We start from the raw sequence: 25,455 nt of genomic DNA, 5'->3' as shown, positions 1-25,455 counted from the left end.
AATAAATTAGGTTTCTAGGAATTTGATATTTCTCAGCTGCTAGATTTGAGAGCCTGTATTTATCGTGCCAGGAGGATGAAGAAAGAAGGGAGAAAAAAATCCTCTTAATCCAACCATTAAAAGTTGCCTTGGAGGCTTGCCAGGGAAAAACCTTTTTCTGATCTTCCACCACAAACAAATTAGTGGAGTTTAGTAAACTGCTTTGATCAGAGGACACCAAAGATTATGTCTTTCAACAAAAACTAGCTGGGTTTGTACAAAAATCCCAAGCTGGATGACAATGGGAAAATAAAAGATAACTGGTAAGTATGGGGGAGGATCTGTGATGCTGTGGGCCTGTTCTGAAAAGTCCTTGAGAGCATTGTTGGGTTGATCAGATATTCTAGAAACTTCTCGCATGAGTAACTAAAAAGAGGACAGATGAGGACTCTCAGTTATGTTGGAGCGTAAAGTAACTCAAATCTTCAAAGATAACAGAGTGAGAATATGCTATTGGAAGGAATAAATAGTCCAGCATTTAAAATGGCCGACACGTTCGCAATGATGCAACAAAACGAACATCAGATGGTGTGGTAAACCAATTTATTCATTTCTTAAATTCTTGGTACATTCAGCACTTGGAGGGGGGAAAAAAAACAAAAACCAAACTGGAACTAAAAAAATGTAAAATATTAAAACTGCAAATGTTACTCTATCAGAAGATGAACCTTTGTATTCTTGCTTTCCTAAGTATGAGGGGTGAGGCGGGTCGGCTTTACAGATCCGTTTCCTTCACGTCGGCTCGGTGTAACGTGTTTTCCTGTCTCGCTTGTTTCAGTGTTGAGAGCAGTTCTTTCTGTCTCACCTGCTCCAACTTGACAACCGTCTGAGAAAATAATTACCATTCAAAAATAAAATAACCTTCAATTTGACTAGGGGCCATTCGTAAATTTTGTGGTATTTACATAGATAGTTATATTTGACTTTTAGTGCTGATCAGTAAAACGACTGCTAGAAAACATGTCGGGTCACGTTTGGGGATCTATTCTGGACTGGTTTTATTACAGGGCTCTGAGGAGGAAGGAACTGCGCGACCACAGAGCTAAAATAGTCACCCCAAAACCTCAGTGGGACAAAACGAAGCGGGAAGCATGAAAACAACCGCCCTCTGCTATACATCTCTTCAGTGACGGAGGATCGACAAAATGGAAAAAAAAGAACTGGTCGAAGGAAAACCGCTTTGAGGGACGAAGACAAACGGACACTTTCCTATAAATCAGAAATGGTTTTCTGTAATTGAACGATAAAGAGGAGGGGGCAACGACAGGAGTGTGTGGAAGATACCAGTGTCATGTTGAGCCTTCTAAAGTGTGGCGAGGCAGAGGACCACAGGACTTCCCGTCTGCTGCGTCCTCTGCCTCCCCTGCCCTCTCTTTATCGTTCCCCGCAGCGTCCAGCGCCTCAGCGGCGCCTGTCGCGGGGGTTGCTGCGGCTACGGGAACGCCGGGCGCTGGCGGGCCCCGGCGAGGGTCGCCTGGATCGGTGGTTGCTGTCCCTCCTCTTGTCCCCCTCTCTGTCTCGGCCCCGCTCCTTCTCGGCATCGCCTCCTCTCCCAGGCACCCCGCTGCTCGCTGCGGCCCCGCAGCCGCCTCCTCCGCCTCCGCCCTCCTTCTCCCGGCCCTTGAGCCTCTCTTTTTTCTCCTCGTCACGTTTTTTGTCCTCCTCCTCCAGCTCCTTGCGCTTTCGCTCGCGCTCCTTCTGCCGTTCCACGCGGTCTGAAACCCTCTGGTTCGCCTGAGTTTACACATCGGTTTGAGTCAGTCAGCCATACAGCATGAAACAACAGAAGACAAAAACCGTGTTAAAGTAAAGTGAGACCAACCTGCTCCTCAGTGAGGGGGAGCCAGTATATACAGGGAGCTGCTTTGGTCTTGAGGAACAAGTCATCTAGCAGTTTAGCAGGAGGCTCATCTCCTTTTTCTGTCAGAGAGAAAACAGACATGGATCATCGTCCAGCAGCCTGGCGACACATTTGCACTCACCATTAAGGATGTAAATAAGAGAGAGAGATAGCTGTATCCTTGCTAGCTAGCTAGGAAGGGTATATTAGCAGATGGTTAATGGTAGCCTCAACTATATAAAATAAAGCTACATAGAATATGAGATTAAATACTGCTGCCACAACAAAATTTAAGACCTGTGATTAACATATTTAAGGCCAAGTCTTTTTCCCTAATCAACGGAAGACATTTTAAGGCCTCGATTTTACAAGAATGAATTTAAGACGTTTTAAGGCTGCTTGGACACCCTGTGTTTCCTCTTGGCTAACAATAATAAATGAGGAGGAATACTTTTGCGAAGCTTTGCATCTTTGTAAAACATTAGCAAATGAGCTGTCACACCCGTCTGTTTTTTCACTTTATTTGATCCCCTGAAGTTCCTTACCCTTCTTGTCGGTCTTCTTTTCTTTACTCTTGGCTCGCTCCCTCCTCCTGCGCTCCCTCTCTCTGGATCGCGATCGCCGGCCCTCCTCTCCGGGTCTCGCAAATTCCCGCACCTTGTCCCGGTCCCATTCCCGCTCTCCTCGCGCCCGCTCCCGCCGCTCCATCTCCCTCTGTCGCTCTGCCAGCAGGTCCCGCACACCTCTGTCCCTGTCCCGCTCCCTGTCCCGCTCGCGGTCTCTGTCCCTGTCCTGGTCTTTGTCCCTGTCTCGCACAGGCATCAGAGGGGGCAGTCGGGGCTGAGGAGGGGCAGCCGGGGCAGCGTGATCCTGGTCTTTCTCCGGCTTCCGGATGCCTTTGTGATAATCCAGCTGTTGGGGCGATACGAAATGGACATGAACAACCTGAAGAACAAAAACAGTTCCAAACAAAACATCTAGACAAGAGAGACCCAGGGTCCAACAGAAACCAGAGGTAAACTGGTACTGGTTCATCACCTCATCTTGCTCACAGAAGTCCACACCCAGCACCTTGGGGTTGCTAGGCGGCCATTTGACTCCATGAAGAGCCGTCCTGGTGGCGACTGCTTCCTCTGTCGTCGTGTACTGCCAGAACACAACAGGACAAAAGCGATGAGCGCTGAAGCAATTCATCAAATTGATCGTGATTAATCAATTATCTAAACGATCGTCAACTAATTTAGAAATCGATTAAAAAACTTTAGGAGACTAAATGAAAAATTTGTAGAATGTGCCAATTTTTTAATCTGATTAATCCGTCAGAATAACTGATGAGAGTAATCATTGGCTGCTGTCCTGGCTACTTTGAAAGTCTAACCACATCTCAAAAAACATAAATCAACATCAAAAGATGAAAGAGACACCCGTGTGAAAATGCTGGTTACATTAGAGGTAAATGTAGGAAAGTAAAGTAAAAGCTTCAATTGAGACATTAGCCTTATTAGTAGTAACGGGTCGGTCAATGCTGTTACGGCATACAGACTTATGAACGATTCAAAACAACATAATTATCAAAGAGTAACAGTGCTGCCCCTCCCCCACCTGTTGATGTCCTGACATACTTTGAAGGAAGCCCGATCCATCATCTTTAACACAGTTTAAAAACAAAACCATCAAAGTCCAGATAACCATGACCCGTCTGGTCTCCAGTCAGCCTAAAGGCACAAACATCACAACCTCTATTTGCTGAGCTGCCCACCTTTTTAGGCTAAATTAGTCTAAAAGGTGCTTAATGGAAATCTAGCTGCTATTTATTAAATGGTAAATAAAAATGAACATCTTTTCTGAACATGTCCCATTATTTCACCCGACATCAACAACTTTCTGTTTCAGTTTACTTTTATTTTGTGGCATCTTTTGCATTTTTACTCAAAGTTCTCATAGAGTGAAAATCTTACATCAGCCCATGTCTGTGAATTAATTTTCTTTAAAAAACAAAAAAATGGATAAGAGACGCAGCAAGTGTCAGTCAAAAACCTACATCTGCTGCTTCAGCACATGTCAACTTTTTAAGTTGAACTAATAAAACCATAAAATTATCATAATTTTATAACAGTCTAGTTTAGGCAATCAGGTTTGATTCACTTTCGGTGTAGTGAATCTACTCCCAGTGCCCAGCGCTGAGCAGCTTGTCCTTACCGTGACGTAGCAGTGAGACTTGATCTTGTCGATCCAGAAGCCTTCCTCCACCACGCTCCCCGTTCGGTTCAGCAGCTCTTTGAGTTGGAGCAGAGTGAACGGTCGGACCTACGATGAAAAGCCGGGTCAGAACGAGAGTCGTTCTCTCACAAAACGGTGGAACGTGTACAGGAGAAAGTAGTTGTTTATTTCTAATGAGCCGATAGGTGTGCTGGCCAATTCAAAAACAAAATGGTGGACGTCAAATCTCAGACAGGTAAATGATCCCTGCTCCAACACAACAGAGTCAAAGAACTGAAATCATGTAATTTGTGATGTATACAACCTACTGCAGATGCTTCATTTCATTTTTGGTTACAAAAATGAACCATGGTTACCATGAGCATCTCTCATGGTGGTTATTATCATCTTTTGTCTTTGAAAAGAAGCATACAAACTGAAATCTACACATCTTTGCAAGAATTAACATACAAAACTGTCAACTGGAGTTTTATCATCTCAGCACCTCTGCTTTATTTCTCCCCTTGTTCTCTCATGTGTTCCTGTTGCTCAGCAGGATATGTATTCCGTTTTAGTGCCACCCTCTGGTGAAAAGTCACCATTAGTGCCAAGAACAAAATAAAGATATACTCTTTAATTCCCATTTAGTATCTCGAGGGTAAATAATAATAAACAGAGCAGCGAGTCTATCTGCACTGAAATTAGCCAGCCTAATCTACAGAGTTTTACCGTTGTGTGCCCTTAAGTCGTGCCGCTATGACACAAGGCTGAAAAAATGTAATGACTAAATGTGTAATGTCTCGTCTTGTCATCGTCTGGTTAGACATGCCCTGCTGGAGATTCCACCTGACTGCAGCTGGAACACCTGGGTAATTGTTCCTGACTGTAATTACGGCTCTAGCCGATGATGCGGTGCCAACACTGGCAGCAGCCTCATTCACCTCATTCATGAAAAATGTGGGGGAGGGTTTCTCTGAAGCAAGCTGAGCAAATTTAAAAGTATTTGGGGGAGAAAAAAAAAAAGGCAACAAATTTTTACTGTAGCTTCTTTTCTGCGTTATAAGGAAATCTTTCTGTAGTTTATCTCCAGAGCAAGTGACTCACCAGGTTTACAACATGGATGATGTTAGAAACTTTCCCCCGAGGCGGCGACGGCTGCCTGGTGGCGCGCACGGGGTCGTCGATGGTGACGGAAACGCCAGACTTCTGCTGACTGATGGAGCGTCGCACCAGACTGTCGCTGGGAGACACTGGAGGAGAGATGGAGAAGTAAAACCGTCAGGTAGGCAGACGGAGGTGGATTAGAGCTGCACAGGAACGGTCTATTCACTGAATCTTTTCTCAAGATGGAGGCATTTAATTCTTCGACGTGGTCAGAGCATCTCTCATGGTGGTTATGGAAAACTGCAGCAGAGATCCTTCATTTCTTCCCATGTGAAAATCCCAGAGTTTTCCAGAATCAAATTTCCACAGCTCCCAGTCATTTTTTTCAACCATGTTTTGTAAATACAAACAGTTTAAAAAGGAATTTGTGGCAGATTATTCTTCAAATCTAAAACCCACAAAAACCAGAGTGCATAGATGGAAAGATGAACAAACAGATGGATGGATGTACAAATAAACAAATAAATGTTAAAAAGATGGAAGTAGATGAATAATTAATCTGAAAGAACCATATTGCTACTGAAACAAAAACCTAAACTAGAAGAAGAATAAAAGTACATTTTAAATCAAATCAGAATTTTAAAAAAACTATGAAATGTAAAAATATTTAATTGTTCCAACGGGTAAAAAACTAAAAGTGGTCCAACTTCACCTTTCTTTGGCTCTCCTTCTAGTTTGACAGACATCTGTGGTTCGGACGTTTCATCAGAGAGACTGCTCTTCTTTGTGTCTTTAGAAGTCTTGTGTTTTTTTTCGTCCTCTGATTTCTCCATTTCTTCTTCTACGTTAGCCTGGCCGTTTTCCTGGCTTTCACTGGGAACAACCTGAGAGGGAGTAAAGGAGTCATCAGACTGGAATCGAGACAGAAAGACCTTTTGAGGAAAAAAAACAACAACAATAAAACAAAAAAACGGCAGCATCAAGATGCCCTCCCCCGCCTGACCTGCGTGACGGTGCGTCGAATCTTGAGACCTTTGTCTGGGTCGCTCCGACCGGCGTCGGAGTTCTCCTCGTCTCCGGACATCTGCAGCTCCTCGGGGTGAAGGTCCATCACTGCTTCCTGGTTCACCTTGATGTCTGGAATCAAAGACTGGAGGAGAGAACCAGACGACAGGGGAGGGTGGAGGGAAAAGAGAAGAGATATTGAAAAAAGTTCAATATTTTCTACAATAATTTCAAATTTGTTTCTATACAATCTAATAACTAAAATAAAGTAAAAAGCAAATAAGCTAACAAGTTTGCATACAGATATTCTGTGTATGGATTTTTTTTCATGAACCCAAAGTTAAAGCTGGTTAAACATGAAGCCAGAAAAATTTTAACACAAAAGAAAAACTCATTTCCAGCACGTGTGACAGCTTACTGTGTTTCAAATGCTCTACTCACTAAACAGAGTTTCACATATTTTAGCTAATTTTCCACTCTGCTGTGAGCTTGTCTCCCTGTGAGCTGTCCGTACCTTCAGGGAGTCTGTGGTAATGCTGATCGATGGCTTCTTAACCGTGACTGCTGTGCTGGAGCCCCACCGCCTCTTCCTCCCTGCTGCACTTCCTGTTTCGGACTCTCCCGCTCCTCCATCTGTGCTGGCCGGAGACACCTTGCTGCCTGCAGGTGATAGAAAGATGCACTTTATCGCCGTGAAACATCTGTGGCTCACTCTACAGGGGATGGAAACCAACAGACACGTTACTGCAGGCCCACAGCCTGAAAGGACAAAGGGATTCCTTTTGACCCAAATAGTTCAGGTAAGATTAGCAGCAACTTGTGAAAAATGAGTATGAATAATTAGGAAAAGTTATTTTATTAACTGTATACCAGTTACTTAAAACTTTATATTTATTGTAGAAATACTGGCTGTACTTCCAATGTGGACCCATATAGAAAAATGTGCGATGCCACATAAATGCAAAGTATCCAAATAGAATGTATCAAAAGTTGAAATGTATTAGCCAGTATTGAAATTAATCTCAGCATTGGACTATCTGAAGAGTTTGTGAATGCCAGTTTAAAATCCACAGCTGGATGAAGAAGTTCAATTAAAGCTGGAAAAACAACTTTTATAAAAAAAAAACCATAATATGCACAACATCACTGTCTTTTGGGCATTTTCTGACATTGCTTCATTCAGAAATTTGTCTGAAAGTAACAAATAGTTGCCATTTGTTAAAGGCCTCGTTGAAAAACTAAGGAACGTACATCAGCAAACTCCTTTCAGAGTCAGTTTTCTCCATCCTCCCCTTTGCCTCTGCTGATTCTCAGGAGAGCGAGCAGCACAGTTCGGACCGTTAAATTCTCCTACGCTACAATTTATAAATAATATCCTGTAAACAGGCATTCAGCATGTTACTTTAGGTGTAAAGCAGCAGCTTTTTATACTTTCTCTGGTTGATTTGGATCAAATTTGTAAAAAAGAAAAAAGATTTTTTTAAAACTTGTAAAGCAGACACCATGCCGTTTCAGAAAACTCATAGGCCATTTACCATTTCCTTGTAGCTTTCCAAAGAATACAGCTTTGCTACAATGTTTTTTTTTTTAAGTGGCATACTTCAAAGATTTTCATTGGCTCCTTTTTGTCAGTTGCTTTAAATACAATTTGGGTCATTTCCACAGGGGTATTTTCTCCTGTAGAAGAAATAAACCGTACCTTTCTACTAACTAAAGATCTCATTTGAGTGTGTATGGGACTTGTAAGTGTTTTGTTTTGACTGAATGTCTCATTGGTTCAAATTGAGTGAATTAACACATAAAAAAATATCTGAATGCCAAAGTTTACAATTTTACGTCAATCAGACTGTGTTAACTTTGGACTGTGTTAACAATCTCAAGGGAGATGGAGAAATCTTTCCTAATTATGAAAATTACTTGTTTTAGATACTGTTCATCAGAACTAATGTATTTCTGGACTATATGTCTCTCCAGAGAATAGGTTGCATCAGTCAAATATTGCGTCACAAAGAGGAAAAAACGAAACAGAAAAGCCTTTATGAACTACACATCGCAGGGAGGTCAGACTTAGAAATAAAGTGCCACTTATAGTCCGGAAAATACTGTGACTAAAACAGAAAGGCTGGTACCAACTCAAAAACTAAACCCTGAAGTTTTAAACGTGACACTACAATGTTTTAATGGGCCGCTGTTCCCCAGAGCGCGCCTCTAGGTCCTGACCAAAGCAGTTCTTTCCTCCGTTTCTGCACAAAAACTGATGTTTTTCAGGAACAGAGCTGTGGCTTCGACAATAGAAACATGAAGAACTCGTTTTGAACATCATCCAAATCGATTCATTAAGCTACATTTGAAGTTTCCACAAATGTTGCAACCCAAACTAGTGGACAACAAGCCACAGAATCAGCCTTCCTACAAAGAACACCACTGCAAAAAAAAAAAAGTGACAACAAATATCTCACTTGGCATTTCTTTTCACTGTAACCAGTGCTGTGGGAGATGATAAAGGTGTAACAGCAATACTTACTGGACAGGGAGATCTTGCGAGCAGCAAAAGCCTTAGGAGTGGTGCTCTGGAAAGACAGGGAGACAGAAAGAGCATACAGAGACCCCAGGGGTGTGGGGCGAGATGAGAACCCAGAGTCCAGACCCAAACGGGTAACAACACAGAGGAGGTGAAAAGGAAAAGTGGAGGAGGGGTGGGGAAAGGTGAGTTAGAGTAACTGAGACCTGCAGACTTTAACTGTGCCACTTTAAGGGCTCGCTGATCCACACTGACAGATCAGTCATCCACCTATTGCTGCAATGTGTATGTGGAAGACTGATGCTAATAAAGAAATTGCAAACGTTTCCATTTCAAAATGTGTTATAAATAAAGTATCTGGTAATTTTTTAAATATAAATTTACAAGAAATGCAGTAAAAGTTGCTGTAAATCCATTTCTATGTTCAGAATTTAACAGTGATGGTGTAACTAAATAAGTGTTGAACAAAAGGTATTTATATTTTTAAACATTATTAATGCAGATAAACCCCCCTCTTAATAACAAAGCACCACTTTAGCTTCACAGTCGGTGTGTTTAAAAATGAGAACTCCCAAATTTAGAACAACTTTTCAATAAACTGGCGGTTCTCAAAGTGCTAACTGCATTACACCAAAACGCAGATCTTACAGAAAAAATTTAAGATCAAGAAGAAAGTGACTCTATCACTTGTAGACATTTTTAAATAAGAGGAATACTGACAAGTCATTTCCTGGTACCATTTAAGACCTGATTCCTTACTGGCTTGACTATGGGCCCAACCGCACCACAGTGTGCACTGTGTCTAGGAAACAAGGATCCAATCAGAGTAGGCAGAGCAGTGAGTGCAGGGCTCGCTTTCAGTGTGCAGATTAACCAGCAGGCGGGAACTGATCACTGGATCGGACTTGGACGGGGCGGGGGAAGACTTTCTCTGGGTTTACTGCTGCTCACAGTCACGTTTCAGTCTTTTAGGAACCTCAGGTTTCATAGTGCTGCCTGGTAGATGGTGATGGAGGCAGGGCGGGGGTGGAGTTAGTGTCTCTGAGGTGTGATGTACCTCTGATGGATGGGGAGGGGGGGGGAAACAGTCAAGAGTCTTTGAAATTGTCCCAAAGAGGTTTGAGATGAAGCAGCAGCAAAATGATGATGTTTTTATTTGTCAACTGAGTCGCTCCAGTTGTTTCTCCCAGATTAAACAGAAGCTTAAATGTTGATTTTTCACAGCAGGCTACTGTCTTTCAGTCTCTGATAGGTGAAATAACGCAGTCTTTAGAAAACAACAATCCAGGCAAGTAGTAAAAAACCCCAAAACAAAACATGTCGTAGTCCCAGTGCTGAATGCAGACCACATGTAGAGGATGAGGACACTTTGTTGGAGTAACAATAGCTGGACAAAAACTGTTGCAATTCAGCGGCAGAGCATCACAAACTCCATGTTGGATTTACTTGTGGTGTGGATCTGGTTTAAAGAGGCACAACTTGCTCAGTTCTGCAGGTGAACTCTGACGGAGCCGATTCTCTGTGCGTCTACAGGAAATCAAAGTGCCGGGTGAGACGCACGGTGTGTCCTTTCAGAGTCAAAAGTCTTTTGCACTTTTTTCCCACGCAGTCGAAAGACGGATAACAGTTTCTGTTGCAGTGATGTGTCCAGGCATCGACATGTTTTCAAAGTGGGAGCCTCGCAATTGTAAAATCCACAAGAAAATATCCATAAAAAAAAATTTAATAAATAGAAAATCCAACCCTTTGTGGCTGGAAGTATTTTTCAGCAGCAGTTCTTCTTGGAGATGTTTGAATGTTTCTACCCAGAAATAATCCTCTGTAAATCATGACGTACTGCATCAATTCTCAGTCCAAAGTCAATTCTCCACCACACAAGTAGAGGGCAGTGTGGGACCATAAGAGTCAAATCCGAGCTGGAGCTGAAACTTTCTTTCCTCTGCCTCAGGATGACACCTTGAGTCTTTGATTCTCCTCAAGATGGTGTTAGGGAATCAACCCCACATGGTGCAGTACAGTCCAGCTTTAGTCAGCTCAGCAGGATTCCAACCCCTGCAGCCACGTTGCTATGACAACTGCAGTAACCATGGCTGCTGCTGCTCGGCACAGCTCTGATGCGAGCTCCGGTTCCTGCTGGCTCAGCTCGCCACTGAAGGGCCAAGCCGGCGGGTTTTGCTCAGTGCCGCGGGGTTGCAGACTCTGGGCCTAACTCAGGTACCATCGACGTACTTTGGCATAGCGGGGCGGGAGTTGTAGAAGGAGTAGGAGGAGTGGAAGAGGTGCTGTTGGTGGTGCTGGTGGTAGTAGTACTCAGCAGGTACCAATAGGGACAATGGAAGAGGCATGGGCACCTTCATAACAAAGCAATCAATGGGGTTTTAAAACAGCAATCACACCATCAATATATAGTGAGAGAGAGAAAGACAGAGAGAAAAACAAAAGCAATCATGATGGGACACAGAGGCAAATAATGGATAGAGAGGAGGAGAGAGAGTAAGCAGGAAGAGCGTACAAAAGTGAGAGAGGAAACGAGTGGGAATCCAAACAAAGTGAGAACAGCATGAAAGAAACAGGAGAAGCAAGCTCTGGTCATGCATCTCGATGCGCACGCACTGTTAACGGCCTTCACCATGCAGAGCCACAGGGCGTACACAGCTAAGACAGGTAGAGCCAAAATGAGACACACACTGAAAACGGCCACATAAAAACAAACCGATCATCTGATTGTGTTCAACTGGCTCAGGTCTAGCAGTGAAAAATGCTCTAGGATAATCTTATTTCTGATGTAAAAAAGCTAAATCCATTTGCAAGGGCACGTCCTGATTGAAGCGGGACGATAAAGTAGCTCTGCACAAGTTTGACATGCATGAGTTAGCAAATGAATCTAGACTGAATGAACAGAGGTGAAACTGCTAAGTAGAGATGCACCAATCAGGCTTTTCCTATCTGTTTCTTGGATGTCTGATCTGCCGTTATCCTTCATTTTATAAAAGGTAAGAAAGAAAATGCGTGAACAGATGATTATCCAATTTCAAGATTATGCTTATTTATTCATAAAAGCATATGTTCATAACACAACAGAACATGTGAGTTTTACAGAACGTGCTGTTAGTTGATTGCAAAAACCAACAAAAAATGAAAAAGCCGCCGATTACAAATCAGAGTGTATCGAGGTAAAACTTATGTATTCTGATATCTGATTGGTGCATCCCCATTTAAAACAAGTTATACAACAACAAAACTTTCACTACATCTATAATTATGTTATTACTGTCATTCATTTAAACAGCTGCCAGTAGGAGGTCAGTAAGGCGCAGAAATAATCATCCACATTATTAAATTGCTAAGCAATAGTTGCCATCTCTGAGAGAGAACTTTTAAAATCACACATTCTCCTCTTTACTAACTCACAAGTGAGTAGGAGTGATATAATAAGCATGCACTCTCTTCAGAAGATGGAAGCCCGAGTTAAAACACGAGAAACATCTCTCCTCTCTCATTCAAGCAGCATCAGCACTTAACCTACCGCTGCATGGCCCAGACAGTCAACAGACGTGTGCGAGACCATCCACATGACTAAGCTTGCTTTGAAATGGAAGTTGAGTTAAAAGCAGATGGAAGGAATGAGTTAATTCCCAAGTAACTCCAAAACCCAAGTCCAACTCAGCCCGTTGCTTTAGATTTTATCCAATTCAATAATGTGATAAGGGTTGCAACTACTTTTACGGTGAAAGGTAGCAAGAGTAAAAAGTTCTATATGTGCCCAAATAATTTATGTTTAGGGCTATGTTGGTTTTGAGTGACCCTCCCCGAGCGCTGCTAACGAAGCATGCTTTCACGTGAGTGAGGATGCAGGTTAGTGGGAGACAGAGCCAAGACCCAAACGCCCACACCCTCCCAGTGACCTTACCTCCTCCATGCGGCTCTCGCTGCTCTCTGGCTCAGCCCCAGAAGCTGGCTGCTGGGCCATGGAGCTCTCAGAGTCCGGTTCTGCTTCCGTAACAGCGGCTGTGCTCGGTTCAGACACCTCCCTGCAAGAAGAGAGGTTAAAGTCACTGGTTATTAGCACAATCCCACTGAAATTCTTACACCGAGAGAGGTTAGCAGCTCCTTGCACGTTTAGTTCGATGTAGACCAGAACAATGATCCATGTTTTCTTAAAAGGACAATGTTAATTTTTTCTCAGAGACCTTTAGTACTTAGTAATGGATTTTAGGAATCAGTTTACAATCAAAGTTGTTTGGTATTCAATCAATAGCAACATACTAAGAATAATACACACTTACAAATTGCAAATGAGGCTAGCAGGTTTTTACAGAGGGTTTGTTATTAGGGATGTCTTAATCAGGGGTCGCATTAACTTGACACATTTTTTTTAATTTTTACTTTTAAATGGTGACGTAAAAATCTGACAGGTTTTAACGTTACTCACAGAGAATATCACAGTTTTGAAATGTTACCCGATTTCAAAACTTCACCACTGCAGAGAAAAAGTTAAATGGGTTCAACTCGATGATGACAAGGTGTGGACTACCTAATCAGCTTGTTGAATGCTAAACAGAATGAAAGTGAAATGCATTTAAATGTCATTATCATTTTAAAAATTGATGAGTGAAAATAGACTATGAAAAAATGATGAGCATTGAAAAAGTCTATCCCAATGTCTAGTTCCACTCTAATTCCACATAAACCTGAAGTCATCTTTTTGAAATGATAGGTATCATGACTGTTTCTTTCCTAAAAGTCATATCTGAACACAATTAACTGGAACCTGACTGAAATATGCCATGAGATGAGTCATTAAGTCATTTCACAACAGAAAGTATACCTGCTAAGTTTAGCTTTGAAGTTAAGAAGGCCGTTCTGCATTTAACAAAAAGAAAGAAAAAAAACTGCAGGTGCAATACATGAACTAAAGCAACTCAAGTGTCAGAACATTATAGCTGCTTTTTAGCCAAGTCTGTTGGAGCATCATATCACAGCTGATGTTCAAATGTTCCAAAAAATTCTTGATCCAGACAACCTCAACTTTCAGCCAAAACCAAGACTCCATTTTAATTTCTTTTTTTTATGTGGTGGTCAGTAAATCCCAGTTTTACTGGAAAACATTTAAATGGTTTGGTCATTAACACTCCATTTTGTAGAGTCAATATTTAATCTGTTTAATGATCGCCATTTGCTCCCTGGCTAAATAAATAAATAAATAAAATAAAAAATCTGTTCTATAAATATCTTCCCAACTTCAACAACTCTTTACTATAAAAGTAAACCTGGAGGTTAATAATTGCAGAATTACCTATTAAATCACTTATTGAAGAACACAAATCTAAACTAAAGGTGACCAATATGGCCGCTGCCCTCTGTTTTACAAGGAGCCATGTGAGGGTCTGTGCAGCAGGACACAAAATGAGTCCGGTCAAGACAAGAGGAGAAACAGGAAGAGTCAGAAGAAGGGTGCCGGAGGCTGATGATCTGGGTCACTGGTGCTATAAATACCTCACCAGCTAACTGACACCCAGGGTCACAAACTAACTCATACTTCCAGACGTAAACTCAGGGATGAGTCTGTGGGTGGCCTTCATCTGATCCATCCGGGGGTCACTCAGCTGTACAGCCATTGTGCTTACAATGAGTGCGACCTCACACGGCTCTGTTCGTCTAATGGTGCCACTTTCAAAGTTTTTATGCTTTTCTAAAAATGAAACAAAAACAGAATTTTATTTTTAGCTAACCATCAACCCACTCTGGTAGCATCATCAGAGGCTTCTGCCTTCATGGTTTGACAGAAGCGGCATCCTGTAGGTGGGAGAACCGCATCCTGCAGCACCCTTCGTTCTGACCTGTTTGCTCCTTTTCCTCCACCGCCAGAAGTTCCCTGAATCTGTACGCCGGAGTTTGCATATAACGGAAACTATGAAATGCAACAGAACGTGTTTCAGAAATGCAAAGCATGTGCAACAGAATAATTGGGAATGATTTGTCTTTAGTTTGCTGAAACGTTCACCCTCTTATTCTGTTCCAAAATTAGGCTAAATGAACCACAAGACAACAATACAAATGTACCAATAATATTGATCAAATCTGAAGATGTTTTACTAAACTACGAACTGATTAGTCTGCACAGCAGAAAGAAGAAATCACATTGTAATTGAATAAAAAAAGACAACGAGCTGGAACTACAGCCCACTTGCTGGGTATCCTTTTTGTTGCCACAAATAATAATGCGACATTTGATCTGAATGAAGTGCGCTAGCACTACCAAGAAGAGATTAAGACTTGTAACAGATTTCCCTTCAACAACTGATGTCTGATCCAAAGCTTTTGATGCTGTGCTTCTAGTCGTGGATCTAAAAAAAAAAAAAAACAAAGACACAGATGCATCTCTTTAAAAGACTGAAAATAACACAAATACAATGTTGTGTTGACTGGAATCGACTGGTCAAGCCCCCATCCTGGACTTCGATAAGGTTTTGAGCTTTGTGGAAATGTTAAGAGTTAAACTAAGTATTTAGATTCTCTAAGGTTACACACACCATACAAAGATGGAACTTTGCTGTTGCTAATGCTAACTGCACCAACAGCTAATACAACACACCAAAAACAGCTTACAAACTCTGTAATTACATTACAGAGTAATGTAATGTAATTACTGGCTGCACCAGTTTTTTCTTACTGGTGCAGCCCTGTTTTCACAACAGCGCTCACACACTGAGACTTTGTATCTATCTCCAATAAATAATTAATAACCAATCACTGCAGAAAGGTTAAGAAAAAAAAATTAACATTTCAGTCCGTTAAGTGTAATCAATTAAAATCAGCATTGTAGGGTCAAAGCTTTCTAAAAGTAACATACTATAAATAATGCACACAATAATTACTTAAGTTTTACATAGCATGCTTTAACAATTAACATTGACATTCATTAACATTAAGTTCTTTGAATGTAATATGCAACATCCCTGCTGGCACCGTTTCAAAGTATCTTTCAGGGGAGGGCCTGGAAAGTAGTAATAAGCTCCAGCTCCAGTAGAGCCTGTTCACCCTCCAACTCTAAAGATTAAGTCACAGGCTAGGTTTCAGCAAAAGGACACCCTTTTCTTTACTCTCAGGGACACCGAACACAATTTCTCCTCACTTTCCTCTGGATTGAATGTCAAATTCTCAAAGCGTAGGCCAGAGGCACACCTGCGCAGGTGTAACTAAAGATTCCAACCTTTACGATCAGGAGAGTGCAAGAGGGTAAAATTGTTACATGTAGGGGGGGAGTGTGTGTGTGTGTGTGTGTGTTGCTTCTACTGCCTTAAAGCAATAAAAGGTCTCAGCAGAGAGGTGAATAATCAATTCACTTGCTGCTCTTTTAAAATAGGCTGCTATCCGTCTGACGAGGCAGGAATGAGGAAGCTGAATGAAGTCCAACTGTCACCTGAAGAGCTGTTTCATAAGCTGTAAAATGTGAAAGTACTTTCAAATGGTCAAGCTATTCAAGAACAAAACAACAACCCTGCTAGTTAACGACTTACAGCAGCTTAACAAAATTATTAAGATCTAATACAAAATGAACAGATCGGCCCAACACATTTGTTACCTATTAAATGAGAGGTAAAGTGGAATCCCACAGGAGATCATGAATGCTGGTGCCAGCTGGAGAATTATCTCACACCATAAGGGACCACTGTACAGCCAGCAGATGTCTGCTTTAATGATCTCCCTTGACAACGCAAAGATCATTACCAGCCATAGCCACACAAATTCCAGAAATAAATATGATGTTCATTAAAGGTCTTTGTGCAAGAACATTATGGACCTGAAGAACTAGAAATGCGTTGATGTGGAATAGCAGGGAGAGAAATCAGTGTGTTTTTTTCCCCCCTCTCCACATGGTATCTGAGGCCATTAGTTATTCATTAGTTTCCTTCAATGTTCAGTTATTTTAGGCATTGATCAAAAGAAAAGGGGACCCTCACCCTCCTCCTCCCCCAACAAAATCTTCAATGCTCCTTCACCCAACAAAAGGCTTTCACCAACGCCCCCACCCCCGGTCTTCCTCACATGGGCGAACATGCAACACGCTAACCAGGCCAATGTGAATGGATGACATGATATTTCATAGCCAGGCATTAGCTGCCGGCTACATCAGCAGCATGCGGCGAGAGAAAAAAAAAAAAAACGACAGACGTTTCTCCTTTCCGATTTCCACATTATCGATGGAAAAGTACAAGCTGCAACCTGAAGCCTTCCGTCGCCTTTTGGCTCACCCTTACCCGTTTTTGTTGCCTTCGGACAGCATTATGACCGGCCGCGAAAGGAAAAACTCCCGTGGGGTAAAATCGACACTGCGGCGCTAGTGGCTGTTTCGCTCAGGTGAGGGCCGGAGTCGGAGGAATAAAACGCAGAATCTGACGCGAGCGTTTCTGCTTCTCAAAAGCCGAACACTGCGTTTGTATCAGGGATGCGGTGCATGCACGATGGCCATGTTGGCTAAGGACGAGCAAGCCTTACAGAATGCGGGACCGAGTTCCGGTCTGGGAGTTCCAAAATAAAAGCTTAGCATGACGCTTTAACGTGGCGCACGTCTTTAACATACGAGTAATGGCTGAAAACTATTAGGTAGGACTATAATTATTATTCCAAGGAGAAAACAAGGGCACCGTTTTGACGGAGGTGTTATCATGATGCTGAACAGCCCAGACATGGGTTTGTTTCATAATACAGCATCGTTATTTTTAAGTAATTAAATATTAAAATGATTTATCATGCACCAGTTATCTTCCCAGGCTTAGTTTTTGGATATATGACTTAAGCAAAAATCTCAACAATCTTTTCAAATGTGTTTTTTTTATTGCTAGTAGGAGGTGTGAAATGGACTAAAAAAAAACCCATAGTTTTGGATTGATGAAATATGTTATGTTTGTAAGTATTTGTCTGAATCAGTTTCTGGTCATGCTGTCTGACAACAACTGGAAGAAAAAGTGACAATATTCCTTCTTATAAGTATGATTATCTTCTTATCTGTGTTAATTCTCCTGTCCTTTATTCAGTTTTTAAAAAAAGCACAAAGTAACAGTTCCTTTAGTTCCTTTCAAAGAAAATAAATAGAAGTCAAGAGATTTTCAACGCCACCAGGCATTCAAGGATAAGTAAGGCTCTAAATATATTTCATCACTAATTAAAGCTGCTCCATCAGCTTAACATCTACCCGTTCAGATTGCACACTCCTTTGTTTTAAACCACCAATTTTGTCTTTAGATTTTTTTTAAATTATCGTTAAGCTTTATTTTAATGCTAAAGGCTTGTTCGTTTTTACAACTGCTATTTTATAAATCAATTATTTAATTTATTAATTCATTTCTTGTTTGTTCTGCCACCTAAATCTGACCAGTGATACTCAGTCACAAAACACATGAGTGCAAATCGACCGAAGCCTCGTTCTTCTCCCAGATCCAGTCTCAGGTTTTTGCTGGTCTAATGAAACCTACTGTGCACTATGTCTTCACAAAACCAATAACATAAAGACCATGCAGCAATGTAAAAAACACTTGTTGGGAATTGATTTCAACTTCATATTTCCCAGCAGCTTAAACCACAATAAACAGCTCAATAAAAACGGATGCTTTTAATGTGCCATGCTGTGCTGCTTTTACGCCACCTTTGATTTCTTGATACTTTATATCCAAGGACATTCTTGTAATCTTTGAAAGTGTCTTTGATCTAAATGCCTGCAGTTTGTTTCAAAGTGAAAGGCTGTTTTTAAGAAACCAATTATGTTGTGTGTAGAGACATACTTATAAGATGGCTCTTCCTGTAAGCTTAGGAGCCATTTTATGTGAATGATCCAGAAATTCAGAATTAAAGGAGCTTGTCAAGCAGGACGTCTTAACCCCTCCTGTCCTCCTGTACAAATACTTTCCAAGTTCAGAACTGTCTAAAAATCGTATGACCTCAATCTCTAATAATCTCATGACCCAGAAGGCTGCTTCTTCATTCATAATCTTGAAAACAATGCGCACTTCACATTATCAGGACGCTTCATGTTTGAGCTTTTGTTTGCTTTGATATCAGCTAATATATGGATATTACTTGTATCAAAAATGATCAGGAACTTCTCTCATTTCCTGCATTTTAAATAAGCTTAAAAAGTCAGCAGATACACAAACCCTGATTCAAAAATTCGATAGCATTCAGAGGTTTTGCTTAGTCTGTTAAATTAATGTCTGCACTTATTTAATCACAGAGGTACTGGCATATTAATAAACCATATTCGTAAGGTTTGAGAATTTTACAGTAATATCTATGAAATCGTGTGTTACATCATATCTAACAGCACAATAAACAACAAAGTGATAATCCAATAATGTCCAAAATCCCACCTGCAGACAGCCACATTTTACCTTGTGATATCTGCTACTTTCATTGTTTGTTATGAAACACACCAAAGACTGGATGTACAGTATGTCCATTATACAACCCATGGACTTTGTATTGTCAACATGTTAGTGTAGAAAAAATATCTAAATCTCTTAACTTGAAAGCGATTGATTTACTCTTCAAAGAATGGCTTGAAATAAATCTGTTGACTGAATATAGATATAATTTTATTTAGATAATCTTAATATGTTAATTAAAATGATCACTTACCTTTTTGAAAGGTTAGGTTTCTCTGAGTCTTTTCTGAACTCGGTCTTTTTATGAACCTCAGGCTCTTGCTCTTGGTCTGCTTTCTGTGAGATGAATGAAAGAAGGACAAATGAAAGGCAAATGCAAACAAAACAGTGCACATCAAGAATAAATTAAAGTTTATTTTGCTCCATAAGATTTAAACTAAAAAAATGTTCAGATTGGTGCACATACAGCAACTGTGATTTTGATAAAAAAAAACTAGTAAAACATAGCATCTCATTAGAGGCTCCAGTTATATCAGTGCCAGCTGTGGCATCTGCAAAATCATTTGTTTTTTGATAGTTACTATCAGGGCTGCATTTCACTGAGATTTATCCCATTTACATCTTTTCTAATTTTCGAGACAAAATTGTCCAGGAACATACAATGTTTCCAAGAAGGAAACGGTCTTTTTACGGTTTTTGTTGAGCTATAGATGCTGCATCAGCCAAGCCTCTCAAGATTAAACATAAAGGCATATGATACATTAACAGTAAGCAGAATAGGTAAATGAATTATAAAGTGTCAGTATTTTTCTCTATAAATAAATACATTTCTAATGGGCTATTTCTGAGTAAAACATTTATTTCCCCTCACTTAGTGTATTTAACCCTTAGTATCGGGATCAAGACCCTTAAGAGATTATTCTGTACGTTCTCATTCTCTGAGTCCTTGAGAATGAAAACACTGAAACCAATTAAGCACCAACCTTCAGCTGACTGGCAGGTTGAATTTCATCCCTGGAGGAGGAAGACGAGGATGATGACGATGATGAGCGTGAGGAGGACTCTGATTTGGAGTCGGAATCAGAGGAGGAACCTGAATCTTTTTCCTCAGCTGCTGCTCTCCGGTCGTTCTTCACTTTTTTCTCTTCTTCCTCCTCTTTCAGCTTCGTCTCTCGTCTCTTCTCCTCCTCCCTGCGTTTCTTTTCGTTTTCCTCTTCCTGGTGTCTTTTCTCCTTTTCCTGTTCCTCTTTCAGCCGCTGCTTCTTCTCCTCTTCCAGCCGTTTTCTCTCCTTCTCCCTCTCCTCCTCCAAGCGTTTCTTCTCCCTTTCTCGTTCTTGTGCTTTAAGACTCTCCTTCTCCTTCTTCAGCTGTTTCTCATCCTCCATCTCTCTGGTTTCCTGTTGCATTTTGGTTTCCGCTGATTGAAGGGGGGATTCGCTGGAACACGTGGCAGTCGAGTGTGCCGTTTCTCCGGAGAACCCGGGGGATGAGGTTGTTTCCTCTGACTCCATCCTGTGCATGAGCAGCGACAGCGGGCCGGAGCGACGCTTCGCCGGAGGTTCGGGGCTGCTGGAGCCGGAGCTGGAGTCGGAGTCCTGCCTCTGCATGGCGGGAGGTGGGAAGGACGCCATTCCTGGGTCACGTGCACCGTCTCGTTCCTGATCGTCGGGGGGGCTTTGCTTTGGAGTGTCGGGCAGGGGGAACAGGTTCGGGGGTGGAGATGGAGGAGGTGTGGGGTGGCGCAGCTGCATGGGAGTGTCGTGGACCTGTGGAGGTGGGATGTGCTGAGGAGGCTGGAGCTTGCGTTTGGATCTCGCCGCAGCTGATGACGACATACTGGCAGCCACCTGCTGCTTCGAGGGAACCGCCGCCTTTCTCTTCCGAGCCCCTCCAGAACTGGGACCCCAGTCCTCGTCGTCGTCGCTGTCATCGTCGTTGTCGTCTTCGTCGCTGTCGTTCTGGACGTGGTTGTCAGCCGAACCACGGGCGGATCGGCTGAGATTGAGCGCAGGCTGGGCCATTCTGGGAGAGCTTAGGGAGGTAGCGGCCTTCTCCTGGCCGGGGGGCGCCGTGGCCGGGTGTCCCTGGCTGTCCGGTTGTCCCAGGACACGCAGCGAGAAGGAGGCAACGGCTCGAGGAGGGGAGGCGGCCGCTGGCTCCTTGTGTCCCTGCTGGAAGGAGGGCCGCTGCGTCCTGGCTCTTGGAGCTTCGGTGGACTCTCGGTGGTGGGACGCAGCGGCAGGTCGGTGACCAATCACCAAATTTTCTCCTCCGGCCTCAGGGGCCGAGGGCTGGTCCAGGGTGCCTGGATGCTATTGGACAAAGAAGATGAAATTTTCTTTTTATCTTTGAAGGTTTTTATAAAAATATACTTTTTGCATGTAATCAATATCCGCATCTGTTCTGATCCGATCAAAAACCAGGAAACCGTATTTTTAATATGAAGCAGAGAGAAACATTTGTTGCTTTAAACAACTCCAAACTACTTTGTCTGCTGCTGTATCTTGCGGATCTTGAACTTTTTCACATTTTGTCGCATTAGATCCACAAACTTCCATCTCTTGCATTCAGAATTTATGTGCCAGACCAACAGAAGGTAGATGTCCTCTCAGCTGCTTCTCTGGTTAATGCTCTCCTTGACTTGCTTGTCCATTTCAGTGGCCGGTCATGTCCTGTTAAGTCAGCTTTCCATTTTATAATAATAAAATCAACAGAGGTCAAAGTTTGGGATGTTGTTTTATTGCTTCTCTCTACTTTTACTATCTACACATCTTTCTCCATGAACTGTCTGCTGCGTTCTTTGGTCTTCATGATGCTGTTTGTTCTCTAATAAACATCTAAGGCCTTCACTGAACAGCTGAACTTATACTGAGATTAGCTTGATAGTTAGCTAACTTTTTAAGGCAACTAGTTGACCTACACATTACTTGAGGTGTCAGAGTAAAGTAAATCCAAAGCATGTCATGAAAAAAACGCAACCCCTGTATTATTTTCCGTTTTACTTCAGACCAAGACATTACTTTGTCTTGGTCTTTCATATAAAATCTCAGTGAGATTGACTTGAGTTAGTGTTTGTAGGCTGACAAATTTTAAAAATATTCAAGGGAAATACAGTCATATGTAATAAATTAGAAAAAAAACAGTTTTTAGTTAGAAGCTGTATCAAATTTGTTGCAATACAGACTGCTACGGGAGATCTTTCTTGCCCACAGCCATCACCAGCCACAATAACTCCTCAGTTAAATGAGTTACAACATTTAATTTCCCTTTGGGATCTAAAAAGTATTTCTGAATTTGATTTGAATTGAATTTTGTTTAATTAATCTATGCAATGTGTTTCACTTAATGAATTAAGCTGATGGAATAAAAGAACATTATAAAAGCACCATAAATGTATCATTTATCCAAGTTAAACGATATACATCCCTTGTTTTTCTCATTTCTTTATTCAGGTTACTGACCTTCCTGACAAAGGAAGGGCTGTCATTGTCTTCCGAGTGGTCTTCATCCTCTTCTGGTCCGGTTGCGCTTTCTGTGGGACGGGACACAAGGCAGGGTTTATAGTAATTAGCAGTTGGTACCGGATGGCTGTTTGGTTATCTTGAATATCTATAGAAGTGTTGTACCATCAGCCTCCTCTTCCTTTTTAGCCTCTCTCGCAAGTCTCTGACGTAGGAGCTCTTGCTGCTGGGCCAGGTACTGTTTAATGAAACTGTTCTGACACATCTCTTCTCCTATCTACAACACAGAACAACAGGTCAAATGGCAAGATCTGGACATGGAATGTTGTCAAACTAAAACCGCTCGAAAATAATCTCCGACCTGAGAGTTAGGCTGCAGCCCACTGTGAGAAGACGATGACCTCTGCAGGTTTTCCAGCATCAGAGCCTACAGGGAGGAAATGCATCGATATTTAAGAGGTTAAATGAAGCAAACGATGATGTGTATTATTTGTTATTAATCTTAATTTTGCCCTAATGCAACAGTGTACTGTATGTGTTTTGTCCTCAAAATACTAACAATTTTAGATTGCATTCCCTTAATAATTATTGCTTTTAAGGATCACACCCAATCTCACTATTAAAAATGTTAACTTCAAAGAAAATATAGAATTTTTAAAGGAAGTGCAGTAACACTTTTATTACTAAATAAAAGCTAAATCTTGCTGTCAGATTCCAACATCATGTTAACACTAACTCAAACAGCCTAAACTCCGCCCTGAATGATGTATGCAGGAAAAACAAACATGTTTTGGCTGCATGTAAGTCACAGGAATGGTTGTCTATAAAATTACATAGACTCAGGACATCTCTGAGTGTTCATTGTAAGCCTACCGAGCAGCACTTTTTAACAGTTTATAGAGATTCACACCACAAACAATATTTACATGTCTAATGTTGTTACTGCATATCAAGACTTAGACAAGCACAATTAGAAATGCTTGTGCCACAAATATACCAATGACATATTATTCAGTAAATTTACGTATTCCAACTAATCCCATTCATATTCAGAGATATGCAGGTTTCAGAAAATTTAATTTCAGATTGTTATTTAAAATTCGAATCAAAAATGCAAGATCTCCACAAACTACAGAAATGAAATAAAAATGTCAACTTCTTTGTATGTTGCGCAAAATAAAGTAGGAAAAACCCAAATGAAAAGACTTAGGTATGACATGGGCGTATTTATTCTGAAAAAGCAGCGTTTGATACATTTGTGCGCAAAGTTGTAAAAAAAAATCAGCAGTTTGTATCAAACACCTCAAAACACCAAGATACTCAAACTTATTTATGAGTTTGAAAGTTATTTACTTATAGAATTTCTTGTTCAGGGATGCAATAAGCCTTTGTTACATTTCCTAAGGATATTTCACTCGTTACACAATTTTCAACAAAAAGCACTCGTGCAATTATTTAGCCAAGATACCAGTTTATTCTGGGAAAAGCAATTTATCCAAATTTATCCAGCTATACACAAACTTTCTGTAGGAAGACCTGAATTCACAGTGCACTGAGAGAGATTTGGACTGCTTATTCTATACACAGTCAGGTTAGGGGCCAAAAAGGTTCTGCGTCATTCTTTCATTGATGATAATAATAATGCTAAGAGTCAATATTTTTCATGTTTCAACATTTTATTTAAAAGTGTTGAATTGTACAAATTCCCACAAATGTCTATGCATTTATTTTTTCTTTTGCTACATTTACCTTTCAAAGACAGTTTTAAATGTACCAGACACATGTTTTACGTCTTATAAAATATTAATAAAGAGTTTTTAAGATATTGTGTTTCCTAGGTATTGAGTTTCATATATTTCTGGATGGCATATGCTGTTTGTGCTGAGGTGGTACAAATACTACAAAGTTGGTGCAAAGTCACCCATAAATGTGTTTTATAAATAAATACTAAGGCCTCGAAAAAAATAAACATTTTATGAATAAGACAAAAGTGCATAAATTTGGCTACTTTTTGACGAGGATGCATCTTTCAACAGATAGGACCATATGAACTTAATCTTTAGCATTAATTCAAACTACGTTTCCTGTTGCTAATTGGCTAAAAGTCCGGTTCAACAACATAGTCCTGTTATGCATAGGAGACATTCCTGGAAAGAAAAAGTGCATACCGTAGTAATTGTTGACGTATGTATACTGTTTACATCGCAACGCGCGCTCCCGTAAGCCCCCCCGCCCCCCACACACACACACAGACATGCAATGCGCGCGGACGGGGGCTGTCATGTACTGTACACTCTGTGCGGCTGTTGGCTACTCTCAGCTTAGGCCTCGACTTGACAGGTGCACAGTTCAACAATGTGCAACACGGTGCTCGGCGAACTGTTGGAAACCCAGTCCGAAGCTGTTCGGTAGGTTTTTTAGTCCTACTGTCACTTAGGGCCGTTACAACGTACAGTTGTTGACGTGTAATATCGTGTGCGTGGTGGTTTAGGCATTCCCGCTTCTACACACTGTTACGGCCTCTAACGTTTACCCCCCCGATGCCGTTGCTCGCCTTCTTACCGAACTTAGCCGGACTCGACACAGACACCCAAAGCAGGGGCAAAAACTTACCCCTTTAAGTCTCTTTATGAGTGTGTTTTTCTGCCCGCTTTTCGGTAGGTTCCTTTGCTCCAGAGCAGCTTTCAAATCAGCAACTCGGAGCGACTGTAAAGGTTTTCCATCAAGCGTAATATCTTCGTCCGCCATTTTGCTCCCTCCGCTCGTCTGAACTCCGACGAACGTCGCTACGGCTGCTGCTCGGCGTCACACTTCGGCAGCTTCCGGAGTCGTTCGGCTTGTCCTGAACGCTACAAGAATAAAGTGGCAGGGCTCGGCAGTCCCGAGCCGTGGGATTTGTCAAGG

General features: G+C 41.5%; 1 protein-coding gene across 1 annotated transcript; it reads right to left on the bottom strand.

Moving 5' to 3' along the window:
* Nucleotides 1-565: 565 nt before the first annotated feature.
* On the bottom strand, nucleotides 566-25,360 carry LOC102237119 (apoptotic chromatin condensation inducer in the nucleus-like). The gene is made up of 17 exons (XM_014471832.2): nucleotides 25,165-25,360; nucleotides 22,913-22,978; nucleotides 22,717-22,828; nucleotides 22,552-22,622; nucleotides 20,074-21,402; nucleotides 19,344-19,426; nucleotides 12,619-12,739; nucleotides 8,712-8,757; nucleotides 6,702-6,847; nucleotides 6,186-6,332; nucleotides 5,895-6,066; nucleotides 5,183-5,328; nucleotides 4,079-4,186; nucleotides 2,918-3,025; nucleotides 2,425-2,791; nucleotides 1,862-1,959; nucleotides 566-1,773 (listed from the first exon to the last, which is right to left on the bottom strand). Exons 1-17 carry the CDS (start codon nucleotides 25,297-25,299, stop codon nucleotides 1,441-1,443), a joined length of 3,588 nt encoding a protein of 1,195 aa, XP_014327318.1. The 5' UTR covers nucleotides 25,300-25,360; the 3' UTR covers nucleotides 566-1,440.
* Nucleotides 25,361-25,455: the final 95 nt, after the last annotated feature.

This window comes from Xiphophorus maculatus, chromosome 14, assembly GCF_002775205.1.
Source record: "Xiphophorus maculatus strain JP 163 A chromosome 14, X_maculatus-5.0-male, whole genome shotgun sequence".
NCBI lineage: Eukaryota > Metazoa > Chordata > Actinopteri > Cyprinodontiformes > Poeciliidae > Xiphophorus > Xiphophorus maculatus.
This window is presented reverse-complemented; position numbering and strand designations above follow the sequence as displayed.

What these genes read in the sequence shown, in the direction of transcription:
- LOC102237119 (XM_014471832.2), bottom strand. Translation starts at nt 25,299, where the DNA reads ATGGCGGACGAAGATATTACGCTTGATGGAAAACCTTTACAGTCGCTC. An exon ending in TCATAAAGAGACTTAAAGGG is followed by an intron (nt 22,979 to 25,164) that starts GTAAGTTTTTGC and finishes TCCTCCCTGTAG; the next exon opens with GCTCTGATGCTGGAAAACCT. An exon ending in AAAGAAGACCGACAAGAAGG is followed by an intron (nt 1,960 to 2,424) that starts GTAAGGAACTTC and finishes TCTCTCTGACAG; the next exon opens with AAAAAGGAGATGAGCCTCCT.